Source organism: Salvelinus sp. IW2-2015, linkage group LG20 (assembly GCF_002910315.2).
Source record: "Salvelinus sp. IW2-2015 linkage group LG20, ASM291031v2, whole genome shotgun sequence".
NCBI classification, from domain to species: Eukaryota; Metazoa; Chordata; class Actinopteri; order Salmoniformes; family Salmonidae; genus Salvelinus; species Salvelinus sp. IW2-2015.
Window position 1 is genome coordinate 67,933,280 of NC_036860.1, and position 27,850 is coordinate 67,961,129.

A 27,850-nucleotide genomic window follows, 5' to 3' on the forward strand; every position below is an offset into this window, starting at 1 on the left:
GTGTAGACGTACTGACACAGAGGCATCATGCCCATACCAAGCACTGTGGAGATACTCGTCATGGTGATGCTACAGACAACACACCCAAAACAAGATCCAAAATAACAAACTCATCTGCCCAACTGGGTGACTTCTACGAGTCTCTGCCCAACTGGGGGACTTCTACGAGTCTCTGCCCAACTGGGGGACTTCTACGAGTCTCTGCCCAACTGGGGGACTTCTGAGTCTAAAAGAAAGGTGCATCATAATAGACGAACAGGAATGTTTGATTGAATTCTAAATACCAGTTAAGTGTGAATGAATTCCAGCTGAGAGAAGCATTACAACAACTCAAAACTGTCTTTACTTGTAGGGGTTGAAGGTGGCATCGTAATGAAGTAGACTGATCTGTCCCTATATTATATATATATGTGTGTTTGTCCTGGAAATCTTGACATTTAAATCCTGTCTGCATTTATTAATTGTCTATCATGTCAATCTAGAGGAGTTACATTTCATTTGTTGGCAGGAACATAATCTAATCTTCACATCAAAAGGTGTATGGAAATATGAAGCAAACTGAACAAAAGAGCAAATAGGAGAAGGGAGTAAACGATTGATGGTAAATCTTTTAATAGAAGGCAGTGTGATTACAGCCTACTACCTTAGAAAAAGAAAAAAAACACAGCATGATTTAACAGACCACGTTAAAATGAACCATTCCCCATCTTCATTTAACAGCCCAAGTTCACGGAAGCCATAATGTCCTTAGGAACCAGAGTCCACGGCATACAGTGACATTGCTATTTGTATTGCTTCTTTCTCTTAATGAGTGCATCTCTTAGAGCAATCTGTATGGAGAAAGAGAGAGAAATGCAACATCGAGATAAATAATACTGACAAAAACACACATTGTCCAATTATGCTGTACACAAAAAAAAAAAATTTATGTACCTGTTTATCTCTGAAGGATCTCTTGTTCTTGGTCCGTACGTTTCGACTGTGTCTCATCATCCTGAAGTCTTTGTTCCTCCTCTTGTCCTTGTTGCTGGTGGACGCGAACGGGTTTAGCTTCTCCTTCCTCTTCTTCACAAACTCCTTCCTGTCTGAGCGGCCAGCCTACCGTCAAAACAAAACCACATGATCTCCTGAAATCCTAAGAATACGATCATTAGAATTCAGCACATGTTCTTGATTGAGATTGTCACCTGTGCAGTGGCAAGTCTTGATTCCTTGTCTTCCTTGGGTTTCTTGTGCAGCTTTTCAATGTCTCTCAAGGTAAGGATTTCCCCTCTGAAAACGGTTTGACATGTTATTAGTTAAGATGCTCACACACACACCACACACACACACACACACACAAAAAATGGCAGTTAAACTATTTCCAACAGTTTGCATGAGTGTTTATCACACTTATGCTGCGTTTAGATGGTACGAGGTAGACAGCGAACCGGATGTCATTGTTTTCAATGAGAGCACAGCGGTAAATGCCATTGCGGCTGGCAGTGAATGCCGTCAGCCTCCACTAGGACTGTCCTCGACTAAATAAAAAAATCTTGGTCGACCGAGAATCGTCTGTTCTTGTCTTTCGACGAAATTCTATAACGTGTATTTTTCCATATAATTGACACATCCTGTGTTTTAATCAAATCAACTATATGCACTGAGCTTGTCTGATGCTTTAAGCACACTGTTTGATGAAATAATTAAGACACACAGAAGACTAAAGGGAGTCCGACCGTAATTGATTTGTGCCAGGCTGGGCTCAGACTTGCTGTGCTGTGTAAAAAAAAAATAACAAAAAAAGACAGCGAGTGACTGTAACTAGCACCCATTGTCCGTCTCTCCTCCCTGCTGCAACGACCACCACAGAACATCAACAGTGTTTATCGTGCTGTCCGTGTTGCTGAAGCTGACTGAAAAGTTGTTAGCGAAATCCCTCATTTGTTTAGGGGGAAAAAACACTCCCTAAAACCTTGTTCTCTTTACGTGACACACGTATGCATCGCATGCACGTGACCAAGAGGGCAACCAAACTCAACTGGCGGTCCGGGTCTGGACCCAGAGAAGGGTCAATCCAGACAACATAGCATTTTGTTATAGAATAGTTAATATATATATATATATATATATATATATATTTTTTTTTTATAAACTGTCTAAAAATAATCAACTGGGTCTTTTTCACTTTCTCGACGCAACGGCCACCTCTACTAGTGCCCCATCTAATCCAATCGCGTGACTATATGCAAATACAAGAGGCTGCGTTTTACCCAATCACATTGATCCAAATATCTTTTGTGGAAACTTGGTACAAGCAGGCAGAAAGAATCAGAAAGATTTGACAGCGATTCAACTGTAAATATCACAGATAGGAGCTTTGTTACCAGTATCTTTGTTACCAGTATCTTTGTTACCAGTATCTTTGTTACCAGTATCTTTGTTACCAGTATCTTTGTTACCAGTATCTTTGTTAACATAGCTTGTTCAACAAAAAACAAAAAAGTTGACTCTGAAAACCGTATATTCAAAGACGAGTGGACGGAACAGTATTTCTTCAACTAACACAAAACCAATGTGCCTGATATGCAGTGAGTCAGTAGCTCTGGTGAAAGTGCCAAATGTTAAGCGCCATTAAGACACCAGGCATAGTAAATTGGATCAGATGTATCCCCTGAACATGGTCAGAACAAACAAGGTTAACCAACTCAAATCCCAACACGAGAGCTGCACCAAAGTCCTTGTCAATTCCCCCCGACAGACCAACAACTTGCAATGGATGGAGTGTTCTCACTGAGGATACCTTGGGTTTTGGGAAAACACAAAACTTTTTCAAATGCTGAGATGGTACAAGAATGCGTGTGTGAAGTTGCTTGACACCACTGCTTGAAGGTAAAGAAAAATATCAAACAGATCCCACTGTCAGACTCCACAGCATTGAGGAGAACTGAAATATTAGCCAAAGATTTAACTTCACAACTTAAAGAGGCCATTCAGAATGCATTTCATTAGCTGTGGATGAATCGTACAGATTACACTGATAATGCCCAGCTTCTGGTGTTTGCCAGATTTTATAATGAAACAAAGAAGGAATTCTGTGAGGAGCTGTTGGGCTTAACACATCTAGAAGCACACACACAGGGAGAGGATATCCATGATGCCATCAAAGAGATGCTGACAAAAACGGGGAGAGATCTGAAGTCAGGGGTCTCCATCACCACAGATGGAGCTCCAGCCATGACAGGAAGGAGGGGACTGGTTACACATTTGAAAGAGGACCACCCTAACCCGACATATCACTGCCTCATCCATCAATCTGTCCTGTGTGCCAGTCTGGGAAAAGAGTATTCTGAGGTCATGACAACGATGATGAAACGGATCAACTTTTTGAGAGGCCAATGCCAGTGATGACCTACTACTGGACAACAATGTCAGCAAAGGCTGAGTTTGGGAATGCTTTTAGGCCATTCAGCAGGAAATCAAAACTTTCTTATCAGAGCAAAAAAGAGTGACAAGGCAACTCAGTTTAAGTTTTCAGAAGATGAAAATAGTTGCATTTTTGACCGACATTACATCACACCGTAATCAACTGAATGTTAAGCTACAGGTAAGGGACAACCGTGTGTCATATGATAACAGCAGTCCGGGCTTTCCAGAAGAAATCTAGGTTTTTCAAGAATGATCTACAGGGAGAACTTGTCCTCTTCCCCAATATTTTGGGGACAAACTCAGAGGCAAGCATGTTCCCAACCATGTTGATTTCATCCAGAATCTGATAGATCAACTTCAAGGCTCACTTTGATGACTTCACTGTTGGAAGAGAACTGCTGGTGCTCATCCAGAACCCTTCATGGTCACAAATGAACCAAAACAGATCTTCAGATGGGTAGATGTTACATCACTGCAAATGGAGTTGATTCAAATGTGTGTGAAGGAGTAGGCTGGTGATTGTGACCCGGTCACTTCCTGGGGAAAAGATGGTACCTGCAGCTGATGTCTCTGTTCTCAAGAGACTGGCACTATACATCCTGATCCTGTTTCGCTCCACATACAGCTGTGAATCAGCCTTCTCCACAATTAACTTTATTAACCGTTTCACACGTGAGTTCCAAATATCTCTAACGGTCTCCCCAGCGTGACGGCCGCCCCAGCGTGAGTTCCAAATATCTCTAACGGTCTCCCCAGCGTGAGTTCCAAATATCTCTAACGGTCTCCCCAGCGTGACGGTCTCCCCAGCGTGAGTTCCAAATATCTCTAACGATCTCCCCAGCGTGACGGTCTCCCCAGCGTGAGTTCCAAATATCTAAAATGGTCTCCCCAGCGTGACGTTCGCCCCAGAGTGAGTTCCAAATATCTCTAACGTTGTTCTCACACCATTTGTGCCAAAGTTCAAAGACTTGGCAGGAGACAGAAAGTGTAATTTCTCTCATTAATGCAGGGCCCAGAATGACTTAGACATGATTATACTCTGGGTGGTTCGAGCCCTGAATGCTGATTGGCTGAAAGCTGTGGTATATCAGACCGTATACCACGGGTATGACAAAACATTTATTTTTACTGCTCTAATTAGGTTGGTAACCAGTTTATAATAGCAATAAGGCACCTCAGGGGTTTGTGGTATATGGCCAATATACCACAGCTAAGGGCTGTATCCAGGCACTCTGCATTGCGTCGTGATTAAGAACAACCCTTAGCTGTGTTATCTTGGCCATATATTGGTAAAATATTGCATGACCCAAAGTGACGTTCTTTGCATTCAGATCCTTCTTTTCGTTCTCCAGAAAACATGCACTTTATTTTATTTAAATAATTTATTTGTTGTATTCCTTGGGTGCGTGTACAAATGATTCACAGTGCACTTTTTGCACAGAATTATGCAACCACTTTTTGTTCTTCAGCAATGTTGATGCAATGTTGCACATGTTTACATTCAAAATAAGTTGTAATTAATAAAAAAATTAGGTAGTTTCATTTAATGTACATTTTATATAACAACATGTTTCCTAAGTCGTAGACGACTGTGTTTGTTACTACGCTGTACCACAGCGCCGATAAAGGACGATAACCATCCGGACCTTTGTCACCTAGGAGATTTGTGTCACTGCACCTTCTCAAAATAGTAGTGGCGCACCCCTGCAATAGGTCCTGACCCTTAACAAAAATGTATTCATGTAGTTATGATATGCGAACAAACTCTGAACACAGAAAAAGGTGACAGCAAAATAGATGCAGATGACGTGACAAACTCAAAACGAGGGAATGTTTACTGGTTGCTCAGGAGATAAAGGGGAAGTCAAATGTGTGGAATAAATGTAACAGGTCCTGTTCGATTACAATATACTTTTCTGAACGTTTGGAATAATGTAAACACTAAATAAATGAAGCGTACCAGAGAGTGTCGTAAGTAAAACATTTTGGAAAGCACGCATTCGTGAATGCTATTGTTTACGCTAATTATTTGAAGGTCACTTATTTTATTTTAAGACTAAAACGCTTGATTGCATATCAAATCATTAATGACTTCTATGCTGTGTAATGACATGAACGAATGAATGATTGATACACAAGCATTGAAATATAGGCCTCAGTAAGTTACGGTATTAAGACTAAACAGGATGCGCTCTAAGGCCTACACCTCGATAGTGGTTATACAAGACTGATATACTAAGCCTACTAACGATAATGACTTTACTTATTATAATGATAATAATAACAAGGAGATCAAGAAGGTTATTATTATAAATATAATTTCTGACAATTTGAACAGTGTAAACAACACTAAATAAATAAGTTATTCCAGAGAGCCTGTTCCAACAGCAAAGACTACAGACAGACAAATTTGTGGAATTGTTTATCTGACATGTTGTGTGAGGCTTGGTGCTCACAGAATCAGTAGGCTATTAAACAAACACTCACCGGCAACACAAGCATGATCAGTCTTATTTCTGTAGATACAGTGCATTGGGAAAGTATTCAGACCCCTTCACTTTTCACACATTTTGTTACGTAACAACGTTGTTCTAAAAATGGATAAAATAAATGTCTCAATCTACACACAATAACCCATAATAATGAAGCAAAAACTGGTTTTTAGAAATGGTTGTAAATGTTATGTAAACAAATACCTTATTTACATAACTATTCAGACCTTTTGCTATGAGACTCGAAATTGCGCTCAGGTGCATCTTGTTTCCATGTATCATCCTTGAGATGTTTCTACAACTTGATTGGAGTCCCCCCCCGTGGTAAATTCAATTGATTGGACATGATTTGGAAAGACACACACCATAAGGTCTCACAGATTACAGTGCATGTCAGAGCAAAAACCAAACCATGAGGTCAAAGGAATTGTCCATAGAGCTCTGAGACATGACTGTGCGTCGAGGCGCAGATCCGGGGAAAGGTACCAAGAAATGTCTGCAGTATTCAAGAACACAGTGGCCTCCATCATTCTTAAATGGAAGAAGTTTGGAACCACCAAGACTCTTCCTGGAGCTGGCTGCCCGGTCAAACTGAGCAATCGGGGGAAGGRCCTTGGTCAGGGAGGTGACCAAGAACCCGATGGTCACTCCGACAGAGCTCCAGAGTTCCTCTGTGGAGATGGGAGAACCTTACAGAAGGACAACCATCTCTGCAGCACTCCACCAATCAGGCATTTATGGTAGAAGCCACTCCTCAGTAAAAGGCACATGACAGCCCGCTTAGAGTTTGGCAAAAGGCAGCTAAAGGACTCTGACCATGAGAAATAAGATTCTYTGGTCTGATGAAACCAAGATTTAACTCGTTACGTCTGGAGGAAACCAGGCACCGCTCATCACCTGACCACCATCCATACAGTGAAGCATAGTGGTGGCAGCATCATGCTGTGGGGATGTTTTTCAGCGGCAGGGAGAGTAGTCAGGATTGACGGAAAGATGAACAGAGCAGAGATCCTTGATGAAAAACTGCTCCAGAGTGCTCAGGACCTCAGGAGCTTTACCTTCCAACAGGACAACAACCCTAAGCACACAGCCAAGACAACGCAGGAGTGGCTTCGGGACAAGTCTCTGAACGTCCTCAAGTGGCCTAGCCAGAGCCCGGACTTAAACCCGATCGAACATCTCTGTAGAGACCTAAAAATAGCTGTCCAGGGACACTCCCCATCCAACCTGACAGAGCTTGAGAGGCTCTGCAGAGAAGAATGGGAGAAACTCCCCAAATACAGGTGTGCCAAGCTTGTAGCGTCATACCCAAGGCTGTAATCGCTGCCAAAAGGGACTAAATACTTATGTAAATATGATATGTAATTTATTTTTAATACATTTGCAAACATTTCTAAAAACCTGTTTTTGTTTTGTTATTATGGGGTATTGTGTGTAGATTAATGAGACATTTATTTGATCAATGTTAGAATAAGGCTGTTTACGTAACAAAATGTGGAAAAAGTGAAGTGGTCTGAATASTTTCAGAATGCGCTGTATATGTGGTTGATTTATAAAGCCAGGCACACCTAACAGTTCGGCTATTGATTATAGACCTAATTAAGTTGGGGTTTCCCCTCTCCTCTCTTTTCTTAGACAATTAAGGCAAGGGCTGTTTTCTCGTCTCCTCATTCCTCTGCTGCCTCCGCTGCATTGTTCTCAACACCAATATGCTGGGTAACTTTGCTATCATGCACATAGCAACATGGGTCTAGGAAAAAGGCTCCAAATCCACAGCGTACTGATGTCTCAGAACCGCGGACAGCAACCGCTATCCGACGCGAGAGAAAGCTMATTTGCTATAAAATAATAWTMTTTTTTATTAGTGTTGCACCCCATTGATCTTATGTAATATAACCATGTACAATTTCAGTAGCAAATGTCTTAGAGTGATGGACAGTGCCATCACCATGGCCTGGATCAGTCCACTCAGACAGGAGYCGATCAGACAGGTGTCTTGTACACCACGTTTTTGCTATTGCTCGACTCAAGAAATCTTGGTCGACCAACTATCGACCAAACAATCGCCCCGGTCGACTAAACGKGGTCAGCCCTAGCCGCCACGGTATAAAGGGACTTGCTGCCAGAGTTAAAATATTACAACTTTCGCCGTAGCGTTGTTTTCTACCGGATGTTCATTTGYACTGTTTGTTTACGGATATCACCATAGCAACGCACACCGTCGTGCTGGCGTGCTTTTGTCGTCACCCTCTTCCTTGCTTTCTTGTCCCGTTATACCAACTGGTATGRCGGTTTTTGCGTCCTTGGTCTAAACGCAGCATCAAAGCATTTTAAATAAGATATTCCCATCAGGTAAAACATGGATCCACAGTCATCATTGTAACAAAAAGTCGGSCCTGTTTTGAATTATATTAATCATAGGAGCGGAGGTAAAATAACAAGAAAACAAGACTGACCTTTCACCATCATCATCTTCCACCATCTTCCTCTTCTGTCCCTTGCCCGGGGCAGCGTTGACCTCTTTAGCCAGCTGAGCCAGACGGATCTTCTTGAAGTCRTCCTGAGTGAGGAGTCGACTGGAGCTGACCGCTGCTGCCTTGGCCTTCCTCTCCTCTGGATCCATACTCTTCAGCTTCTCAGCCTGGGCGAGACACATACAATGGCCAAYGAGAAGACGTTATTCACCAATAAGAACATGTTTTTCACCAATAAAAACACCTTATTCACCAATCAGAACACTAATCACCAGGGTAGTGTTCATTCMGCACCAAATGGCAGAAAACGGACAGAAACAGGRAGGGAYAACCTTAACCTGTCCAATAAGAAGTGCTCATTTTAGTTTTCTGATACAAATTGTTTTGCTACGGTGTGCTCAATTGAACGCGAGCCAGCCCAGCTTTTCAAAATCAGGTCACCAACCCAGAACACCTAACGGACAATGGGGTTGATGCAGAACCATACCATTTCTGCGGTGTCTTCATCAGAGGAGTGGTGAACATTGATCCATTCTCCGTCCTCATCATCATCACCACCACTGATACTRCTGGCACTCTCCCAGCCATCTAGATGATGAAGAGGAAACGCAGAGGAAGAAATGATCAAATAATCAATATTTCAACCTATTTTTTCCACACAGAACATCATCTATTGCATCTTGGAAATACAGTCCTTGCAAAGAAAAAATGAGAGTCCTTGCAGCAAAAACCAAACAGGTAGAAGTTTCCAGTTGTATAATAATGACGAAACACGATCCAATCCTTACCACCGTCCCCCTCTTCTCCCTCCTCTTTCTCCTCCACCTCCAGAACCTCTGCTCCAGGGATGTAGGTCTTGGCCCCCATCTCGCCATAGTCCTGGATCTTAGCGTCGGTAGACAACTCTGTGGGTCGACCCTAGTAAACAACGCAATGGTTAAGTTATCAGTACCTCAGCCCTCAGCACCTCAGCCCTTAGAGGACTTCCACACAGAGGAGGAGCCTAGCATACCTCAGCCCTGAAAGGACTTCCACATAGAGGAGGAGGAGCCTAGCATACCTCAGCCCTGAGAGGACATCCACACAGAGGAGGAGCCTAGCATACCTCAGCCCTGAGAGGACTTCCACATAGAGGAGGAGGAGCCTAGCATACCTCAGCCCTGAGAGGACTTCCACATAGAGAAGGAGGAGCCTAGCATACCCCAGCCTTGAGGGGACTTCCACATAGAGGAGGTGCCTAGCATACCTCAGCCCTGAGGGGACTTCCACATAGAGGAGGAGCCTAGCATACCTCAGCCCTGATTGGACTTCCACACAGAGGAACCACCTAGTATATGGGCCTTAGAACGAGGGAGGGAAAAACATGACGATGTTGAGATCATTTTAAAATGTATATTACATTGGTCTCAGCAACATACCCTGTCTCTCTTATGCAGCATCTTTGGATCCAGGCTTCTGAAGAGCTGAATGAGTCCTCTGGCAGACATCATCACATCTAAAAATGACATTGAAATAACCCTCATTGAAACCCTTTGAATTGTTTTAATTGTGACACGTGATGAATAATCTCTTGTAGCCACATGGTTAAAGAGAAAAAGATTCAAAACAGACATGTTAGCCTACTACTGTAAGGACAGACTACTTCCTGTAAGGACAGACTACTTCCTGTAAGGACAGACTACTTACTCTTGTCTTTGTGCATCTTGTACTGAGCCAGGTCCTGGAGCAGCTCTTCTGTGATGGCTAGGGGACAACGAGCTGCCACCTCCTTGATGGCATTGATGCTGTACAAAGCAAGTCCCACACTCTGTTACTCTATATATCCATGTTATTAACCAATAACTGATGCTGTACAAATCTCAACTGTATATAACAGTGTTATATACAGTATCCATGGTAACAATCATCACGCAAGAGGTGAATGACTTTAACAATGGCCATCCAACCAGTTACGAGGAATCATAGGTGTAGTGACTTTACAATGGCCACCAACCAGCGTAGAGAACAATATGTGAGTGACTTTACAATGGCCATCCAACCAGGTTACAGAGGAATCATAGGTGTGAGTGACTTTACAATGGCCATCCAACCAGGTTACAGAGGAATCATAGGTGTGAGTGACTCCCTTACCCAACACACATCACCTCTCCCGAGTTTCTGTCTGTCACAAAGTTATTGGCTATGGTCATGATGACAGGCTGGATGATCTCAGGTGGAACTAGTTGATGGGAGGACTGGGCAGCACACAGGAGTATCTTGGTGACCTCTGGAGAAGAAAGAAGAACATAAATATTATTTTCAACTCAAGTTCTATTAAAAAACGAAACATGACTAGTTGCACGCTTGTTTTCAATGACAAGCTGAGCCCTTTCTTAGAACATACCTCTTTGATGGGGCTGGGGAAAAAACGCTGTACAGTCTTCACTGACATTTTCAACCTCTCCCTGACCGAGTCTGTAATAGCTACATGTTTCAAGCAGACCACCATAGTCCCTGTGCCCAAGAAAGCGAAGGTAACCTGCCTAAATGACTACTGCCCAGTAGCACTCACGTCGGTAGCCATGAAGTGTTTTGAAAGGCTGGTCATGGCTCACAACACCATCATCCCGGAAACACTAGGCCCACACCAATAAGCATACCGCCGCAACAGATCCAAGGATGACGCAATCTCAATCGCACTCCACACTGCCCTTTCCCACCTGGACAAAAGGAACACCTACGTGAGAATGCTGTTCATTGACTGCAGCTCAGCGTTCAACACTATAGTGACCTCAAAGCTCATCACTAAGCGAACTACCCTGGAACTAAACACCATCCTCTGCAACTGGATAGTGGACTTCATGACGGGACGCCCCCAGGTGGTGAAGGTAGGTAACAACACAGCCGCCATGCTAATCCTCAACACAGGGGCCCCTCAGGGGTGCATGCTCAGTCCCCTCCTGTACTCCCTGTTCACCTACAACTGCGTGGCCAAGCACGACTCCAACACCATCATTAAGTTTGCTGACGACCCAACGGTGATAGGCCTGATCACCGACAACGATGAGACAGCCTATAGGGAGGAGGTCAGAGACCTGGCAGTGTGTTGCCAGGACAACAACCTCCCCCTCAACGTAAACAAAGATGATGATCGTGGACTACTGGAAAAGGAGGGCTGAACAGTGTCAAGTTCCTTGGTGGCCACCCAAACTATTTGCATTGCCCCCCCATTGTTTTACACTGCTGCTATTCGCTGTTTATTATCCATGCAGTCACTTTACAAATTGCCTCGACTAACCTGTACCCCCCCACATTGACTCAGCACCAGTACCCCCTGTATATAGCCTCATTATTGTTATTTTATTGTGTTACTTTATATATTTTTTTATTTTATTTTATTTAGTAAATATAGTAAATTCTAAACTCTATTTTCTTAAAACTGCATTGTTGGTTAAGGGCTTGTAAGTAATCATTTCACGGTAAGGCCTACAGCGGTTGTATTCGGCGCATGTGACATCATTTGATTTGTAGGTTTTAATTACAAGAGGAGCCCTCGCTTAGAGCTTACCTCTTTGATGGGGCTGAATGAACCGCTGTACAAAGGGATAGTAGTTGAAGAGAAAGAGCTGTGGGAAGAATAGAAATAACAACATGAATGTCTTTATTTATTTTTTTACATTGTAGAATAATTGCACTGTTCATATCATTTTCTTACCTCATGAATCCCAACCAGTCGGGATATTAGTTCCATCATCATGATCTTCACCTCAAAACGCTCATTRGAGTCTTCCAACTGCTTTAGTAGCTTCTCTGAAAATTCTGTGCAAAAAATGTAACATTTCTTAGGAAAACCAGAATAGAGCGACATAAAATAAGTTCCAGATGTAGTTTAGTTTAAAGGCGTGTGCTTTTGAGGGTGACCATACATACCTTGAGGATCATGAATCAAGTGGATGGCAGAGAAATTGAAAACCTCTACCTTCTTCTTCTTCTTATGTTTCTGTGAATCATCAAGTTAAAGATTCATTAACTAACAACCAACCAGCTAAAGTGTATCTTCAGTAAAATAAAAAACACAGGACTCTCAGCGTACCTTAAGGACCTTCATGGCCTTCTCCATCTTCTTCTTGTTCTTGGATGTCTTCTTCCCTGTAGAGTACCTCACCATCAGGTCTCTAGCCGACGGACCCTCCTCCTGAAGATAAGAGATTGGCTTAGACCTGACGGAGCAAGGAAGTCTCTCCTCCAATCAAATCAAAATGTTCACCCCCCCCTCCCCTATGTGGTGTGGTGTACACATGCCTCAGATTCTGAATCACTCTCCCTCTTCTCATCTTCATCTTTGCCCAGGAAGAACTTCATGCCTGCCACGAGGATCTTTGTGACTTTGGAGAAACATGCTGTCGTGATCACGTTAACAGTTTTGGCGTCATTCCTGTTAACGGAAAACAAGGAAATAAAAAAGATGTATATCAGGTGACGTGTTTTTGAAGATACTTAGCACAGAGCCAAGGCATGTTACTTACCAGATGTTCCTCTTGTACAACTCAATCATGACATCTAGCGAGATCTTGGCTGCTAGAGGATTGCTGTCTCTCAGCATGGTGTACATGAAGTTCTGTAATGTTGTGTTGACTTTGTTGTTCTTGTGTTTGGAGTTGATGTTTTTTATGTCATGCACAATGTGCGAGTACAGCGTCTGGGAAGAGATGAACAGGAGACTAAGCGAGAGGCAGACCGTGACTGACACTGGAGACAGACCATACAAATGRAATAACAATACCGGTGTGCAGAGAGACAGAGAGACACTCCGGGCTCACCTTCCTGAGGAGCTTGTCGTGACAGCGCAGCAACTCAAAGAACAGCTCCAGAAGACCGGTGGGGTTAATCAGATCTTTGTTCCTCAGCAGAATCAGGGCTTTGCAGAATGTCTAAGCGATTGAGAAACACGCAACAACAAAAAAAAAACATTAAATACACCTATTTTTAACAGCTGACAAGGGTGAGAAAATATCTGCTGCTGATTTATTCTCTTACCATCCGTAGATCAGGCTCGAGGACTGTATGATGATTCATAAGGAGATCAGTCAACTCCTGAGGGAAAGAGGCAAGTTGCTGCAGATAGCAGTGTCCAACCTGGAACAGGACAATAGTGGATTTAGCTCGATAGCTTCCCATCAGGATTAACATCAGCAGTGTACTTGTGTCTACAGTTGACGATCTATAAATAATGGACAGTTTATGGTTTCCAATAAGATCCACAAATACAGCAGGCCTACAGACATTTCCTGATTTGAGATAGCTTCGACCCCCCAACTAGGGTACTCACGTGACATTTAATTTCACGTTTGTTTTATTTTTTATTTATTTATATCCAAAATATTATTAATAAAATTAATTTGGCATACTATTTATAAGACTAGATTTGAGAGTGATGATCGTACCTGAGCAAGGAACATGACCAGATCTGCCAGCTCCTTGTTGGGTTTGTCAGGCTGGAGTTTGAAGATCTGGACATTGGACTGGTAGTGTCGATATTGTTGCAGGAACTGTAGATWAGAAAATTAAGACGATCTTCGTGAAAAAATACGTAATCAAGTCAGCAGGAATTGATATAGCTAGCCTCTCCCGATTCAGAGTTTGGACTGGATAAGCGGCCACTCTCGTCTCTAATTTATAGGGTCCAAAATTCTGAACAGTCCTTTTATAAATCAGAAGAATGTTGAGTAAACTTAATCTGAATTTACTCCACCTGTTGTCCGCTGATTTCGTCCTTATAACCAGCGAGATATTACAGTCTGATGTATTACTACTAAGCAATGACATAGTTAGCTAAATAGTCACTGACTGTATAAAATATGTAGCCAGGCCTACAAAGCTCTTCGTCACGTATACAGTTAAATAGTAAATTCAGATATTTTAACAGTAATTTTCAGTCTTCGCTCATTCCATAGCGATAGCTTGTGAGATATTGCCCGACTCGTTGCTGTACCTGTTTTGTCAGCACGTGTCCCACGTTGGATGGTAACCGTAATTGGTAGATAGTTCTGATGGAAACATTGTCGTTTGCGTCGCCGAGCAGTTCCCAAGACAGTATTAAATGTTTGATGCCAACACCACCCCTCCAAATCAAAACCAAACATGGATGTCAATGTTTGCGCTCACACGCTCCATTCTACTTCCTGTCTGCAGCAGCATGTTTGCTGAATGTATTGTGAGGCTAATYAGCTAGACAAACAGGTGTGAAACACAGACAGGTGTGTGATTAGAATCTATGTTTGTTTTGATTTGGAGGGGGTGGTAGCATTAAATAATTGGATTTAATACTTTCTTGGGCTCTGCTTGGCGATGCAAATGACATAAAAAAATCAGCAGAGGGATGTTCGGGGAGCCTACATGTTACAACCACCACAGAAGGAGGGGCAGGGGCGACAACGGTAGCCTTACACCAGTAGACAGTGTCCTTCGCCCCCGCCTGTCGGGCACTGTGCGTGTTCGGCAGGCGGCAGCGAGGGACTGTGTGCTAGCTTAGCCAGCTAGTTCTAAGGAGGACTCTGGTACGGGAGCGAAACAGTGTGCTAGCTAACTATTTAATTAATTACATTTTAATTGAATTAACCTTTATTWAACTATTTAACTAGGCAAGTCAGTTAAGAACAAAWTCTTATTTGTAACCCGGACGACGCTGGGCCAATTGTGCGCCGCCYTATGGGACTCCCATTCACGGCTGGATGTGATGCAGCCTGGATTCGAACCAGGTACTGCAGTGACATGCATTGTCTTAGACCACTGGGCACAACTATCAACCTAGCTAGTGGCCTGGTGTGCTAGCTAGTACACGGTGTTGCCTGGTGTGCTAGCTAGTACACGGTGTTGCCTGGTGTGCTAGCTAGTACACGGTGTTGCCCTGGCCTGGTGTGCTAGCGGGGGCGACCGGTAGACAGTGTCCTTTGCCTGCCTGTAGGGAACTGTTCCGTTAAAAACGGAGGGCATGTTACAGTGTATTTTGAGGAGGCGTTCCTGGAATGTCCATATGTAGGAACACCCCGAATTGCGGACTGCAATTGCACACTATTGCCGCATTCAGCCACGGGTGTGCAACTTAAGTTTTCCGAAAATGTGATGGAAAATTGTGTTTTATTATGATGGTACACATTTCCCTGCCCCCCCCCCGGCGGCTCGCCATTACAGCCTGAATGGAGGATGCGTTATGTACGAGCCGTGTGTATTATCCGGAATGCACATCAATCAAAGACATGCAGATCTAGAGGCCACATCAAAACCGTCTACGGAAAACATACGGTCCAACGAGGGACACGTGCTGCTAAAAGATGTACAACAACGGGTCGGGCGATATCCCACAAGCTGTGTCGCTATTGACTGCCATTAGACACAGTTTATTAATACATTAGATAATGAATAAATGGTGTCTAAAATTGACCTAAGATATAACTAGATAGCTAGTTTAGATAGCTGGCTAGCTAGCGTTAGCTATCTAGTAATGCAATCAAATATAGTAATCTAGCTAATTAACGTGAGCAATATAGTTATATGATTCATGACATCATTAATTGATCCCACAACATAGCTTGCTTTCTAATGTTAGTTAAATGTAAAGCTGATAACTAGCAAGTTAGCCAACTAGTTTGTTTACTAGTCAAACTAACGTTAGCTAGTCGGCATGCGTTACCTAACTACGTTTTATATACTCACTTCTTCCGTGTACGACTGTGGATCTCTCTTGATCAGGTTCTGCAATTGCGGCAGATTGTTTGGCAATTTGTTGTTGTGTCGACCCGACATTATTTTATTCATTTTCGGTGTTAAAAGGAATATCTTTATTAGAAATATGTTATCAAAATACCAACGTGGCTCACTGATGGATCGCCATTTTTTTCAGACTCGCGACGGAAAGTACCGAGGAACAAACGAGGTGGCAGTGAAACGCGTTGCCAAAACCCAGTGAATTCGGAGGAAATCAAATATTCCCTACACTAGGCACTAGTGTTGCGCAAAGAAGAATATTGAAATCAAGGTCCTTACATAACCCACTTAAAAAATGTTACATTATGATATAGAACCATATGCAATACAGTACTGTTTTGAACATCTAGATAGGAAATTATCATAAGCCACGACCAAATCAAATTAACAACCGATTGCAGATGGCATACGTCACATTCTAGCCTATTGAAACAGACAGAGCAGACCCCCCTCCCTCCCCAAACCCCCCTGCTGCACACCTGAACCTTATTTAGATTTAGATTGTGGTCAGTGGAGTACACGTGAGGTCATTTGAATAGGTTGATCTAATCTAATTTTATTTGTCATATGCGCCGAATACAACCGTGAAATGCTTACTATAAGAATATTTAGAAGATAAATACACAACTGAGAGGACTGAAAACTAGAGTACTAATGGTCAATAGGGAATTGTAAATAGGTGTTAGGTTTTAGTTCAACATCTGTTTAGAATCTGTGGAATGTCACTCCTGAACTCAGAGCGACGTGTGCTATGCTCTGTACATTGAGTCGGGAGCAGGATACTTGTTATTTGGCCGTTGGCCAGTTGTACTGCAAGGACTTGTGATTGGTCAACCCCAGGCTAGGGTGGGGGGTTAAATGGAATCCTGTTCCTTTGTTCAGTGGAGAAAAGCTGAGGACAGGGGTGACTGAACATCTACCTCCCAGCATAACATCTTGATTTGTCCATCTCAGATAAACCTATTTTTCTCCCCCTGATTTGCTTTGGATTTTGTTTTATTGAATAATAACAAATTGCTAACATTACTTACAAGCCCTTAACCAACAATGCAGTTCAAGAAATAGTTAAGAAAATCTTTACTAAATAAACTAAAGTAGAAAATAACAATAACGAGGCTATATACTGGTGGTACCGGTACCGAATCAATGTGCAGGGTTACAGGTTAGTCGAGGTAATTTGTAAATGTAGGTAAGGGAATCAATTCTCAATTGCAATATGGTCCTAGAAACATAAAGCCCTCTACTCTCATATCACATCAAAATACACACTTAAGTGTTGCTTTTGTCCAGCTCCTTGCGCGAGCCAGACGTGTATAGCCATAATGGACATTTTTGTAACCTTATTTGACCTTTTCTGCTGCTTTTGAGACACGGTTCAATCCCAACCCCTGGGCACTACTTCTTGACTAATTAAAACTCTAAACAATCACAATACAATAACTATTGGTCACTATTATGGATTATTATTCTAATATGTATTCATTATAGAATTGTCAGTTTATTCATGTTTATTTTCACTCTAGCGTTGTAGGCCTAGATAGCTCCAATCCTAAAAGCATACATAAAATAAACAATTACAATTTAGTTACATATTGTGTGTGTGCGTGTTGTTTTAGTTTTCCTCGTCGGCCACCCATCTCTGCTTTTCTGCTTCACAAAAAGCTGAGGTCTGGAATTCCCTCCAGGTCATCCCTCTCTCCATTCATTGGCCTTGGTTGCCTGAAGACTCACCCTGAATTGAATACCTCTGCTCTATCAATCGCTACATAAATTAATTGTGTGGAAGAAACGTCCCCGTTTGGCTGGAGCAATGTGGATGGGTAGCCAGGTAGCCAGCCTTGGTACATAACAAATATTTTTGCAGGACAATAAACATATTTGCCTGCCACTCCTGGGAACCCTGTAAATATGTGAGGGCTGTTGGGGCCCTGTTTCAGCTCTAGATGACCAAACCTGCACACACTCCCAGAGGGTTGCAGGTCTGCCGACTTCCTTTTGGTCACTCATTTTAATCAGAGAAATATCCAATAAACCAAAGACGTTGCTTTATCTGTGAATGTACTGTATTTCACACAATCCTCAAAGAAAATGGAGCATACATAAAATAAACTAGTTATTAACATTTATTTACATTGAGTCTAGTGTGTGTGCAGTGGTGTAAAGTACTTAAGTAAAAATACTTTAAAGTACTACTTAAGTAGTTTATTTGGGTATCTTTACTTTACTATTTATATTTTTAACAACTGTTACTTCACTACATTCCCAAAGAAAATGATGTACTTTTTACTCCATACATTTYCCCTGACACCCAAAAGTACTAGTTACATTTTGAATGCTTTGAATTACATGATCCTTTCTGCATAACGGAGCATAAATAGACAACATTAAACATATTTAAGAAAAGCAATCGCATTCTGTATTATAAAAGTCTCCAATCAATAATGTTAAATGCCTGAAAGGCACCAGAATATCGAACTGCAAGGAATACTGTTTATTGTTCCACACATAAGGGGCAAAGAAAACTAGCCAGATTTCCGCAATTCTGTGGAGACCAAAGGGATCTCCAGAGTTAAATTAAGATATTAAGATTTTGTCCCGTAACATGAACAATTCTCAGGTCAATAAACTGCTACAATATGTACAGAGGATACATTCATTAGTTGGCAATAAAATTCATACTTAAATTGGTATGTTCCTGGTTAATTATGAAGTGTTATAGTTTGATTGTACCGCTGACACCATTGCCTCTACACAAAGCATTTCTACGTGACCGTTCTGTAACGTTGAGCCCTGCTGAACATGTACCGTATTTTTGGCAACAGGGACGTTTGCTAGTAAAGCTCGCAATTGCTTGTCTTATTAAAATTAGAGGAAATAAATTGTACGTTTTACAGGTTATGATCAATAGAGCCTACATTACCTGCATCAGCACATGCCAAATCAATCAAATCAAATGTATTTATTTACATTTACATTTAAGTCATTTAGCAGACGCTCTTATCCAGAGCGACTTACAAGTTGGTGCATTCACCTTATGATATCCAGTGGAACAACCACTTTACAATAGTGCATCTAACTCTTTTAAGGGGGGGGGTTAGAAGGATTACTTTATCCTATCCTAGGTATTTCTTAAAGAGGTGGTGTTTCAGGTGTTTCCGGAAGGTGGTGATTGAACTACGCTGACCTGGCGTCGTGGGGGAGTTTGTTCCACCATTGGGGTGCCAGAGCAGCGAACAGTTTTGACTGGGCTGAGCGGGAGCTGTTACTTCCTCAGAGGTAGGGAGGCGAGCAGGCCAGGCTCCCACGAGCAGGCCAGGCTCCCATTTTATTATATAGCCCTTCTTACATCAGCTGATGTCACAAAGTGCTGTACAGAAACCCAGCCTAAAACCCCAAACAGCAAGCAATGCAGTGTAGAAGCACTGTTTAAAGTGTTGCACTTTTAAAAATGTGTTTTCAGTCCGTAATATTGAAGCTTGAAATGTGGGAGCCTCATGGTTTAATTAGGGTTCCTTGTCAAATAATGTTCGAATATGTTCATCTGTTCTTGACTTACAAATCATTAAAGTTTGGAAAAATTGTACCTTTGGAGGGCGCTACTGACCACCCAATGGCCACAAGCGGTATGGGATCGTAAAACGTCTGATTCATCCCAAGTATATTTTGTGCCAAGCCACAAGTCTCAGCTACAAAAAATATATATATATATAATTTTGGATTCCATGAAGAGACATGGCTTGTCAAAATAGAAGGTTTTCTAAGGGTGTATAGAGCTTCAAGGCAGAAACAAGTGTATGTATATAAATGTTTATAACAACTGTTTTATATTGATATTGGAGCATTGGGAACCTCGTAAATATACTATTTAAACATTCTAAACCCGTTATATGGCCACGTAACCCCTATACCCATTATTCGCATAATGGACATAACCGCACCTCTTTGACATTTGCATATTTCTGATAAGATAATTATGTACTGAATTCTCTCTGCCGATCCAAACAGAGCAGCTGGGCCACGATTTGGCTTTCACCTTCAGACAACATCCCTCTTTTAAGTAGCCCACAGAACCCAGGGCAGATAAACACACCTGTCTCAAAACAATGATACATGATACAGTAGCCTACAGAACCCACAGCATGTCAATATGATACAGTAGTAGTCTACAGAACCAAGCAGCATGTCAATATGATACAGTAGTGTTACAGAACCCAAGCAGCATGTAATATGATACAGTAGTAGTCTACAGAACCCAAGCAGCATGTCAATATGATACAGTAGTAGTCTACAGAACCCAAGCAGCATGTCAATATGATACAGTAGTAGTCTACAGAACCAAGCAGCATGTCAATATGATACAGTAGTAGTCTACAGAACCCAAGCAGCATGTCAATATGATACAGTAGTAGTCTACAGAACCAAGCAGCATGTCAATATGATGCAGTAGTAGCCTACAGAACCCAAGCAGCATGTCAATATGATACAGTAGTAGCCTACAGAACCCAAGCAGCATGTCAATATGATACAGTAGTAGTCTACAGAACCCTAGCAGCATGTTAATATGATACAGTAGTAGTCTACAGAACCCAAGCAGCATGTTAATAGATACAGTAGTAGCCTACAGAACCCAAGCAGCATGTCAATATGATACAGTAGTAGTCTACAGAACCCTAGCAGCATTCATATGATACAGTATAGTCTACAGAACCAAGCAGCATGTCAATATGATACAGTAGTAGTCTACAGAACCCTAGCAGCATGTAATATGATACAGTAGTAGTCTACAGAACCCTAGCAGCATGTCAATATGATACAGTAGTAGTCTACAGAACCTAGCAGCATGTTAATATGATACAGTAGTAGCCTCAGAACCCAAGCAGCATGTCAATATGATACAGTAGTAGTCTACAGAACCCAAGCAGCATGTCAATATGATACAGTAGTAGTCTACAGAACCCAAGCAGCATGTCAATATGATACAGTAGTAGTCTACAGAACCCAAGCAGCATGTCAATATGATACAGTAGTAGCCTACAGAACCCAAGCAGCATGTCAATAGATACAGTAGTAGCCTACAGAACCCAAGCAGCATGTCAATATGATACAGTAGTAGTCTACAGAACCCAAGCAGCATGTCAATATGATACAGTAGTAGTCTACAGAACCCAAGCAGCATGTCAATATGATACAGTAGTAGTCTACAGAACCCAAGCAGCATGTCAAATGATACAGTAGTAGTCTACAGAACCCAAGCAGCATGTCAATATGATCAGTAGTAGCCTACAGAACCCAAGCAGCATGTCAATATGATACAGTAGTAGTCTACAGAACCCAAGCAGCATGTCAATATGATACAGTAGTAGCCTACAGAACCCAAGCAGCATGTCAATATGATACAGTAGTAGTCTACAGAACCCAAGCAGCATGTCAATATGATACAGTAGTAGCCTACAGAACCCAAGCAGCATGTCAATATGATACAGTAGTAGTCTACAAAACCCAAGCAGCATGTCAATATGATACAGTAGTAGTCTACAGAACCCAAGCAGCATGTCAATATGATACAGTAGTAGTCTACAGAACCCAAGCAGCATGTCAATATGATACAGTAGTAGTCTACAGAACCCAAGCAGCATGTCAATATGTTCAGTAGTAGTCTACAGAACCCAAGCAGCATGTCAATATGATACAGTAGTAGTCTACAGAACCCAAGCAGCATGTCAATATGATACAGTAGTAGCTACAGAACCAAGCAGCATGTCAATATGATACAGTAGTAGTCTACAGAACCCAAGCAGCATTCAATATGATACAGTAGTAGTCTACAGAACCCAAGCAGCATGTCAATATGATACAGTAGTAGTCTACAGAACCAAGCAGCATGTCAATATGATACAGTAGTAGTCTACAGAACCCAAGCAGCATGTCAATATGATACAGTAGTAGCCTACAGAACCCAAGCAGCATGTCAATATGATACAGTAGTAGCCTACAGAAACCAAGCAGCATGTCAATATGATACAGTAGTAGCCTACAGAACCCAAGCAGCATGTAAATGATACAGTAGTAGCTACAGAACCAAGCAGCATGTAATATGATACAGTAGTAGCCTACAGAACCCAAGCAGCATGTCAATATGATACAGTAGTAGCTACAGAACCCAAGCAGCATGTCAATATGATACAGTAGTAGTCTACAGAACCCAAGCAGCCATGTCAATATGATACAGTAGTAGTCTACGAGACCCAAGCAGCATGTCAATATGATACAGTAGTAGCCTACAGAACCCAAGCAGCATGTCAATATGATACAGTAGTAGTCTACAGAACCCAAGCAGCATGTCAATATGATACAGTAGTAGTCTACAGAACCCAAGCAGCATGTCAATATGATACAGTAGTAGTCTACAGAACCCAAGCAGCATGTCAATATGATACAGTAGTAGTCTACAGAACCAAGCAGCATGTCAATATGATACAGTAGTAGCCTACAGAACCCAAGCAAGCATGTCAATATGATACAGTAGTAGCCTACAGAAACCAAGCAGCATGTCAATATGATACAGTAGTAGCCTACAGAACCCAAGCAGCATGTCAATATGATTACAGTAGTAGCCTACAGAACCCAAGCAGCATGTCAATATGATTCAGTAGTAGCCTACAGAAACCCAAGCAGCATGTCAATATGATACAGTAGTAACCTACAGAACCCAAGCAGCATGTCAATATGATACAGTAGTAGCCTACAGAACCCAAGCAGCATGTCATATGATACAGAACCCAAGCAGCATGTCAATATGATACAGTAGTAGCTACAGAACCCAAGCAGCATGTCAATATGATACAGTAGTAGCCTACAGAACCCAAGCAGCATTCAATATGATACAGTAGTAGCCTACAGAACCCAAGCAGCATGTCAATATGAATACAGTAGTAGTCTACAGAACCCAAGCAGCATGTCAATATGATACAGTAGTAGCCTACAAGAACCCAAAGCAGCATGGTCAATATGTACAGTAGTAGCTACAAAACCAAGCAGCATGTCAATATGATACAGTAGTAGCATACAAAACCCAAGCAGCATGTCAATATGATACAGTAGTAGTCTACAGAACCCTAGCAGCATGTCAATATGATACAGTAGTAGCCTACAGAACCCAAGCAGCATGTCAATATGATACAGTAGTAGCATACACAAAACCCAAGCAGCATGTCAATTATGATACTAGTAGCTACAAACCCAGGCAGCATGTCAATATGATACAGTAGTAGCCTACAGAACCCAAGCAGCATGTTAATATGATACAGTAGTAGACCTACAGAACCCAAGCCAACATGTCAATATTGATCAGTAGTAGCTACAGAACCCAAGCAGCATGTCAATATGGTCAGTAGTAGTGCCTACAGAACCCAACAGCATGTCAATAATGATACAGTAGTAGACCTACAGAACCCAAGCAGCATGTCAATATGATTCAGTAGATAGCCTACAGAACCCAGCCGCATGTCAATATGATACAAACCCAAGCAGCATGTGCAATATGATACAGTTAGTAGTCTACAGAACCCAAGCCAGCATGTCAATATGATACAGTAGTAGTTCTTACAGAACCCAGCAGCATGTCAATATGATACAGTAGTAGCTACAGAACCCAAGCAGCATGTCAATATGATAACAGTAGTAGCCTACAGAACCCAAGCAGCATGTCATATATGATACAGTAGTAGTCTACAGAACCCAAGCAGCATGTCAATATGATACAGTAGTAGCTCTACAGAACCCAAGCAGCATGTCCAATTATGCATATACAGTAGTAGTCTACAGAACCCAAGCAGCATGTCAATATGATACAGTATAGCCTACAGAACCCAAGCAGCATGTCAATTATGATACAGTAGTATCTACAGAACCCAAGCAGCATGTCAATATGATACAGTAGTAGTCTACAGAACCCAAGCAGCATGTTCAATATGATACAGTAGTAGTCTACAGAACCCAAGCAGCATGTCAATATGATACAAGTAGTAGTCTACAGAACCCAAGCAGCATGTCAATTATGTGTGCAGTTAAAAAGTAAGTAGTCTACAGAACCCAAGCAGCATGTCAATATGATAACAGTAGTAGCCTACAAACCCAAGCAGCATGTCAATATTGCACTTAAGTAGTAGTCTGACAGAACCCAAGCAGCATTCAATATGATACAGTAGAGTCTAACAGAACCCAAGCAGGCATGTCAATATGAATACAGTAGTAGTCTACAGAAACCCAAGCAGCATGTTCAATATGATACAGTAGTAGTCTACAGAACCCAGAACCAGGCATGTAATATGATACAGTAGCTAGCCTACAGAACCCAAAGCAGCATGTCAATCTATGATACAGTAGTAGCCTACAGAACCAAGCAAGCATGTCAATATGATACAGTAGTAGCCTACCAGAACCCAAGCAGCATGTCAATGATGATACAGAGTAGACCTACAGAACCAAGGCAGATGTTAATATGATGTACAGTAGTAGCCTACAGAACCCAAAGCAGCATGTCAATATGATACAGTAGTAGCCTACAGAACCCAACAGCATGTCAATATGATTACAGTAGTAGTCTACAGAACCCAAGCAGCATGTCAATAATTGATACAGTAGTAGTCTACAGAACCCAAGCAGCATGTCAATATATGATTACAGTAGTAGCCTACAGAACCCAAGCAGCATGTCAAGAATGCATACAGTAGTAGTCTACAGAACCCAAGCAGCATGTCAATATGATTACAGTAGTAGTCTACAGAACCCAAAGCAGCATGTCAATATGATACAGTTAGTAGTCTTACAGAACCCAAGCAGGCATGTCAATATGACTACAGTAGTTAGTCTACAGAACCCAGCAGCATGTCAATATGATACAGTAGTAGCCTACAGAAACCAAGCTAGCATGTCAATATGATTACCAGTAGTTAGCCTACAGAAACCAAGCAGCATGTCAATATGATACAGTAGTAGCTACAGAACCCCAAGCAGCATGTCAATATGATACAGTAGTAGCCCTACAGAACCCAAGCAGCATGTCCAAATATGTTGCAAGTAGTAGCCTACAGAAACCCAAGCAGCATGTCAATATGATGCAGTAGTAACCTACAGAACCCAAGCAGCATGTCAATATGATACAGTAGGTAGCCTACAGAACCAAGCAGCATGTCAATATGATACAGAACCCAAGCAGCATGTTCAATATGATAAGTAGTAGCCTACAGAACCCACAGCAGCCATGTCAATATATGACATAGTAGCCTACAGAACCCAAGCGCATGTCAATATGCACAGTAGTAGCGTACAGAACCCAAGCAGCATGTCAATATTGATACAGTGTAGTCTACAAACCCAAGCAGCATTGTCAATATAGTACAGTAGTTAGCCTACAGAAACCCAAGCAGCATGTCAAATATGATACAGTGAGTAGCATACAAAACCCAAGCCAGCATTGTCAATAATGATACATAGTAGCATACCAAAAAACCCAAGACAGCATGTCAATATGATACAGTAGTAGTCTACAGAACCCTAGCAGCATTGTCAATATGATACAGTAGTAGCCCCATACAGAACCCAAGCAGCATGTGTCAATATGATACAGTAGGTAGCATACAAACCCAAGCAGCATGTCCAATAGATACAGTAGTTAGCCTACAGAACCAGGGCCACATGTCAATATTACCAGTAGTAGGGCCTACAGAACCCAGGCAGCATGTTAATATGATACAGTAGTAGCCTAACAGAACCAAGCAACATGTTCAAATGCTTGCAGGTAGTAGCCTACAGAACCCAAGCAGCATGTCAATATGTATGCCAGTAGTAGCCTACAAGAACCCCAAGCAGCATGCTCAATATGATACAGTAGTAAGCCTACAGACCCAAGCAGCATGTCAATATGTTTGCAGTAGTAGGCCTACAGAACCCAAGCCGCAATGTATATGATACAGAACCACAAGACAGGCATGTCAATATGATACAGTAGTAGTCTACAGGAACCCAAGCAGCATGTCAATATGATACAGTAGATAGGTCCTACAGAACCCAACGCAATTCATAAGCCCAACAGCATGTCAATATGTGATACAGTAGGATAATACAGAACCCAGCAGCATGTCAATATGATACAGTAAGTAGCTACAAACCCAAGCAGCATGTCAATATGATACAGTAGTAGTTCTACAGAACCCAAGCCAGCATGTCAATATGATATCAGTAGTACGTCTACAGAACCAAGCAGCATGTCAATATGATACCAGTAGATAGTCTACAGAACCCAAGCAGCATGCAATATGATACAGTTGTCAAAGCTACCAGAACCCAAGCAGCATTCAATATGATACAGTCAGTAGCATACAGAACCCAAGCCGCTGTCTATATGATACAGTAGTAGCCTTTACAGAACCCAAGCCAGCATTGTACAATTGATACATAGTAGTCTACAGAACCCAAGCAGCATGTCAATATGATACAGTAGTAGCCTACAGAACCCAAGCAGCATGTCAATATGATACAGTAGTAGCCTACAGAACGAATGCACATAATAAACATAATAGCATGGCAGGCTATATATACAACATATAAACTATGATATACACGTAGGACTATATCTAATTGAATCTATAGCTGCACCTAGCCAATTATAGGCCTATAATAAACTCCTCTATGAAGATGTGCTTATTATCTCATATAGCCCTATATTGCCTAGCCTTATTTGAAGGTCCGTCGGCAATATAAGCTATATAATATGTTGTTCCCTGTAACAAACGGTAACAGGAGCCCTGCGCAACACTGTATAGCCCCTTCAAAACGCTCTAATTGTTCATGATACCCCTCACGCAGGTCCACCGATGTCAGAATTTGCCTACATATTCGGTATAGTAGTTGCTTTTCARAATGCAATATTCAATTGATTTTCCTGTGATTTAATGAGAATAATCATGTTCAGACCAATCCACTGCTCACAACTAATAGATATCAATCAGCATTGTGCCAGGTGCATATCTTAGTAGGCTATAGTTTGTGAACTGTATACTGTAAAATTCTATATTTTTTTTATACCATGAATCTATCAATTGACATCAATTAATTTTGGTAAAAGAACTATTAAATCATATGCTGCTGTAAATATCATACTAAGGTTTGTGTCYTTCGTCAGCCAGTATGCTTCAGTAGGACACATGGAGAGAGTCCCTATGTCCTACCATTTCAAATGWTGGTGTAGGGGTAACAATGCACTGCTGAATTATATGGGTTGAGCAACAGTACATTCCAATCAATATCAGATTTTCCTMGATACACTGTTAACTGATTCAAAGTCCAACATAAAAAGCGAGTGATAGGCTGCTGTTAGATTTGGCAAGTGACCTTTCAGAAAGGTGATGTTGTACTTAGTGTCGCAAGGGGCAGTAATGGCTTATAGCGTGCTGCACCAACACTATTACATATACAAACAATTAATTCATACTATGTAATCGATTGAAACACAGAGCTGTTAGTGCTTAACGCATTTATTTAATAAGAACTTTATTTATATTAGCAGTCCCATTGAGGCCAAGGACTCTGTTGCAAATCACAATAACACAATAACCACAATCGCGGCAGCATAGAAAAATACTCYATGAAAATACAAAAAACCTACAACTACAACACCTACATTCCTCAGTAAAGAGGTCCTCAACCAACATTCTGAGTTGCTAATGATGTCGC

The 27,850-nt window shown here is 41.7% G+C and overlaps 1 protein-coding gene across 1 annotated transcript; it reads right to left on the minus strand.

Moving 5' to 3' along the window:
- Positions 1-588: 588 nt before the first annotated feature.
- On the minus strand, positions 589-16,260 carry sdad1 (SDA1 domain containing 1). Its single transcript, XM_024012403.2, has 19 exons — positions 16,067-16,260; positions 13,798-13,902; positions 13,391-13,489; positions 13,174-13,284; positions 12,880-13,052; positions 12,656-12,788; positions 12,447-12,548; positions 12,284-12,353; positions 12,069-12,172; positions 11,922-11,979; positions 10,505-10,640; positions 10,061-10,158; positions 9,793-9,869; positions 9,163-9,292; positions 8,862-8,962; positions 8,357-8,541; positions 1,188-1,272; positions 934-1,098; positions 589-830 (listed from the first exon to the last, which is right to left on the minus strand). Exons 1-19 carry the CDS (start codon positions 16,166-16,168, stop codon positions 783-785), a joined length of 2,082 nt encoding a protein of 693 aa, XP_023868171.1. The 5' UTR covers positions 16,169-16,260; the 3' UTR covers positions 589-782.
- Positions 16,261-27,850: the final 11,590 nt, after the last annotated feature.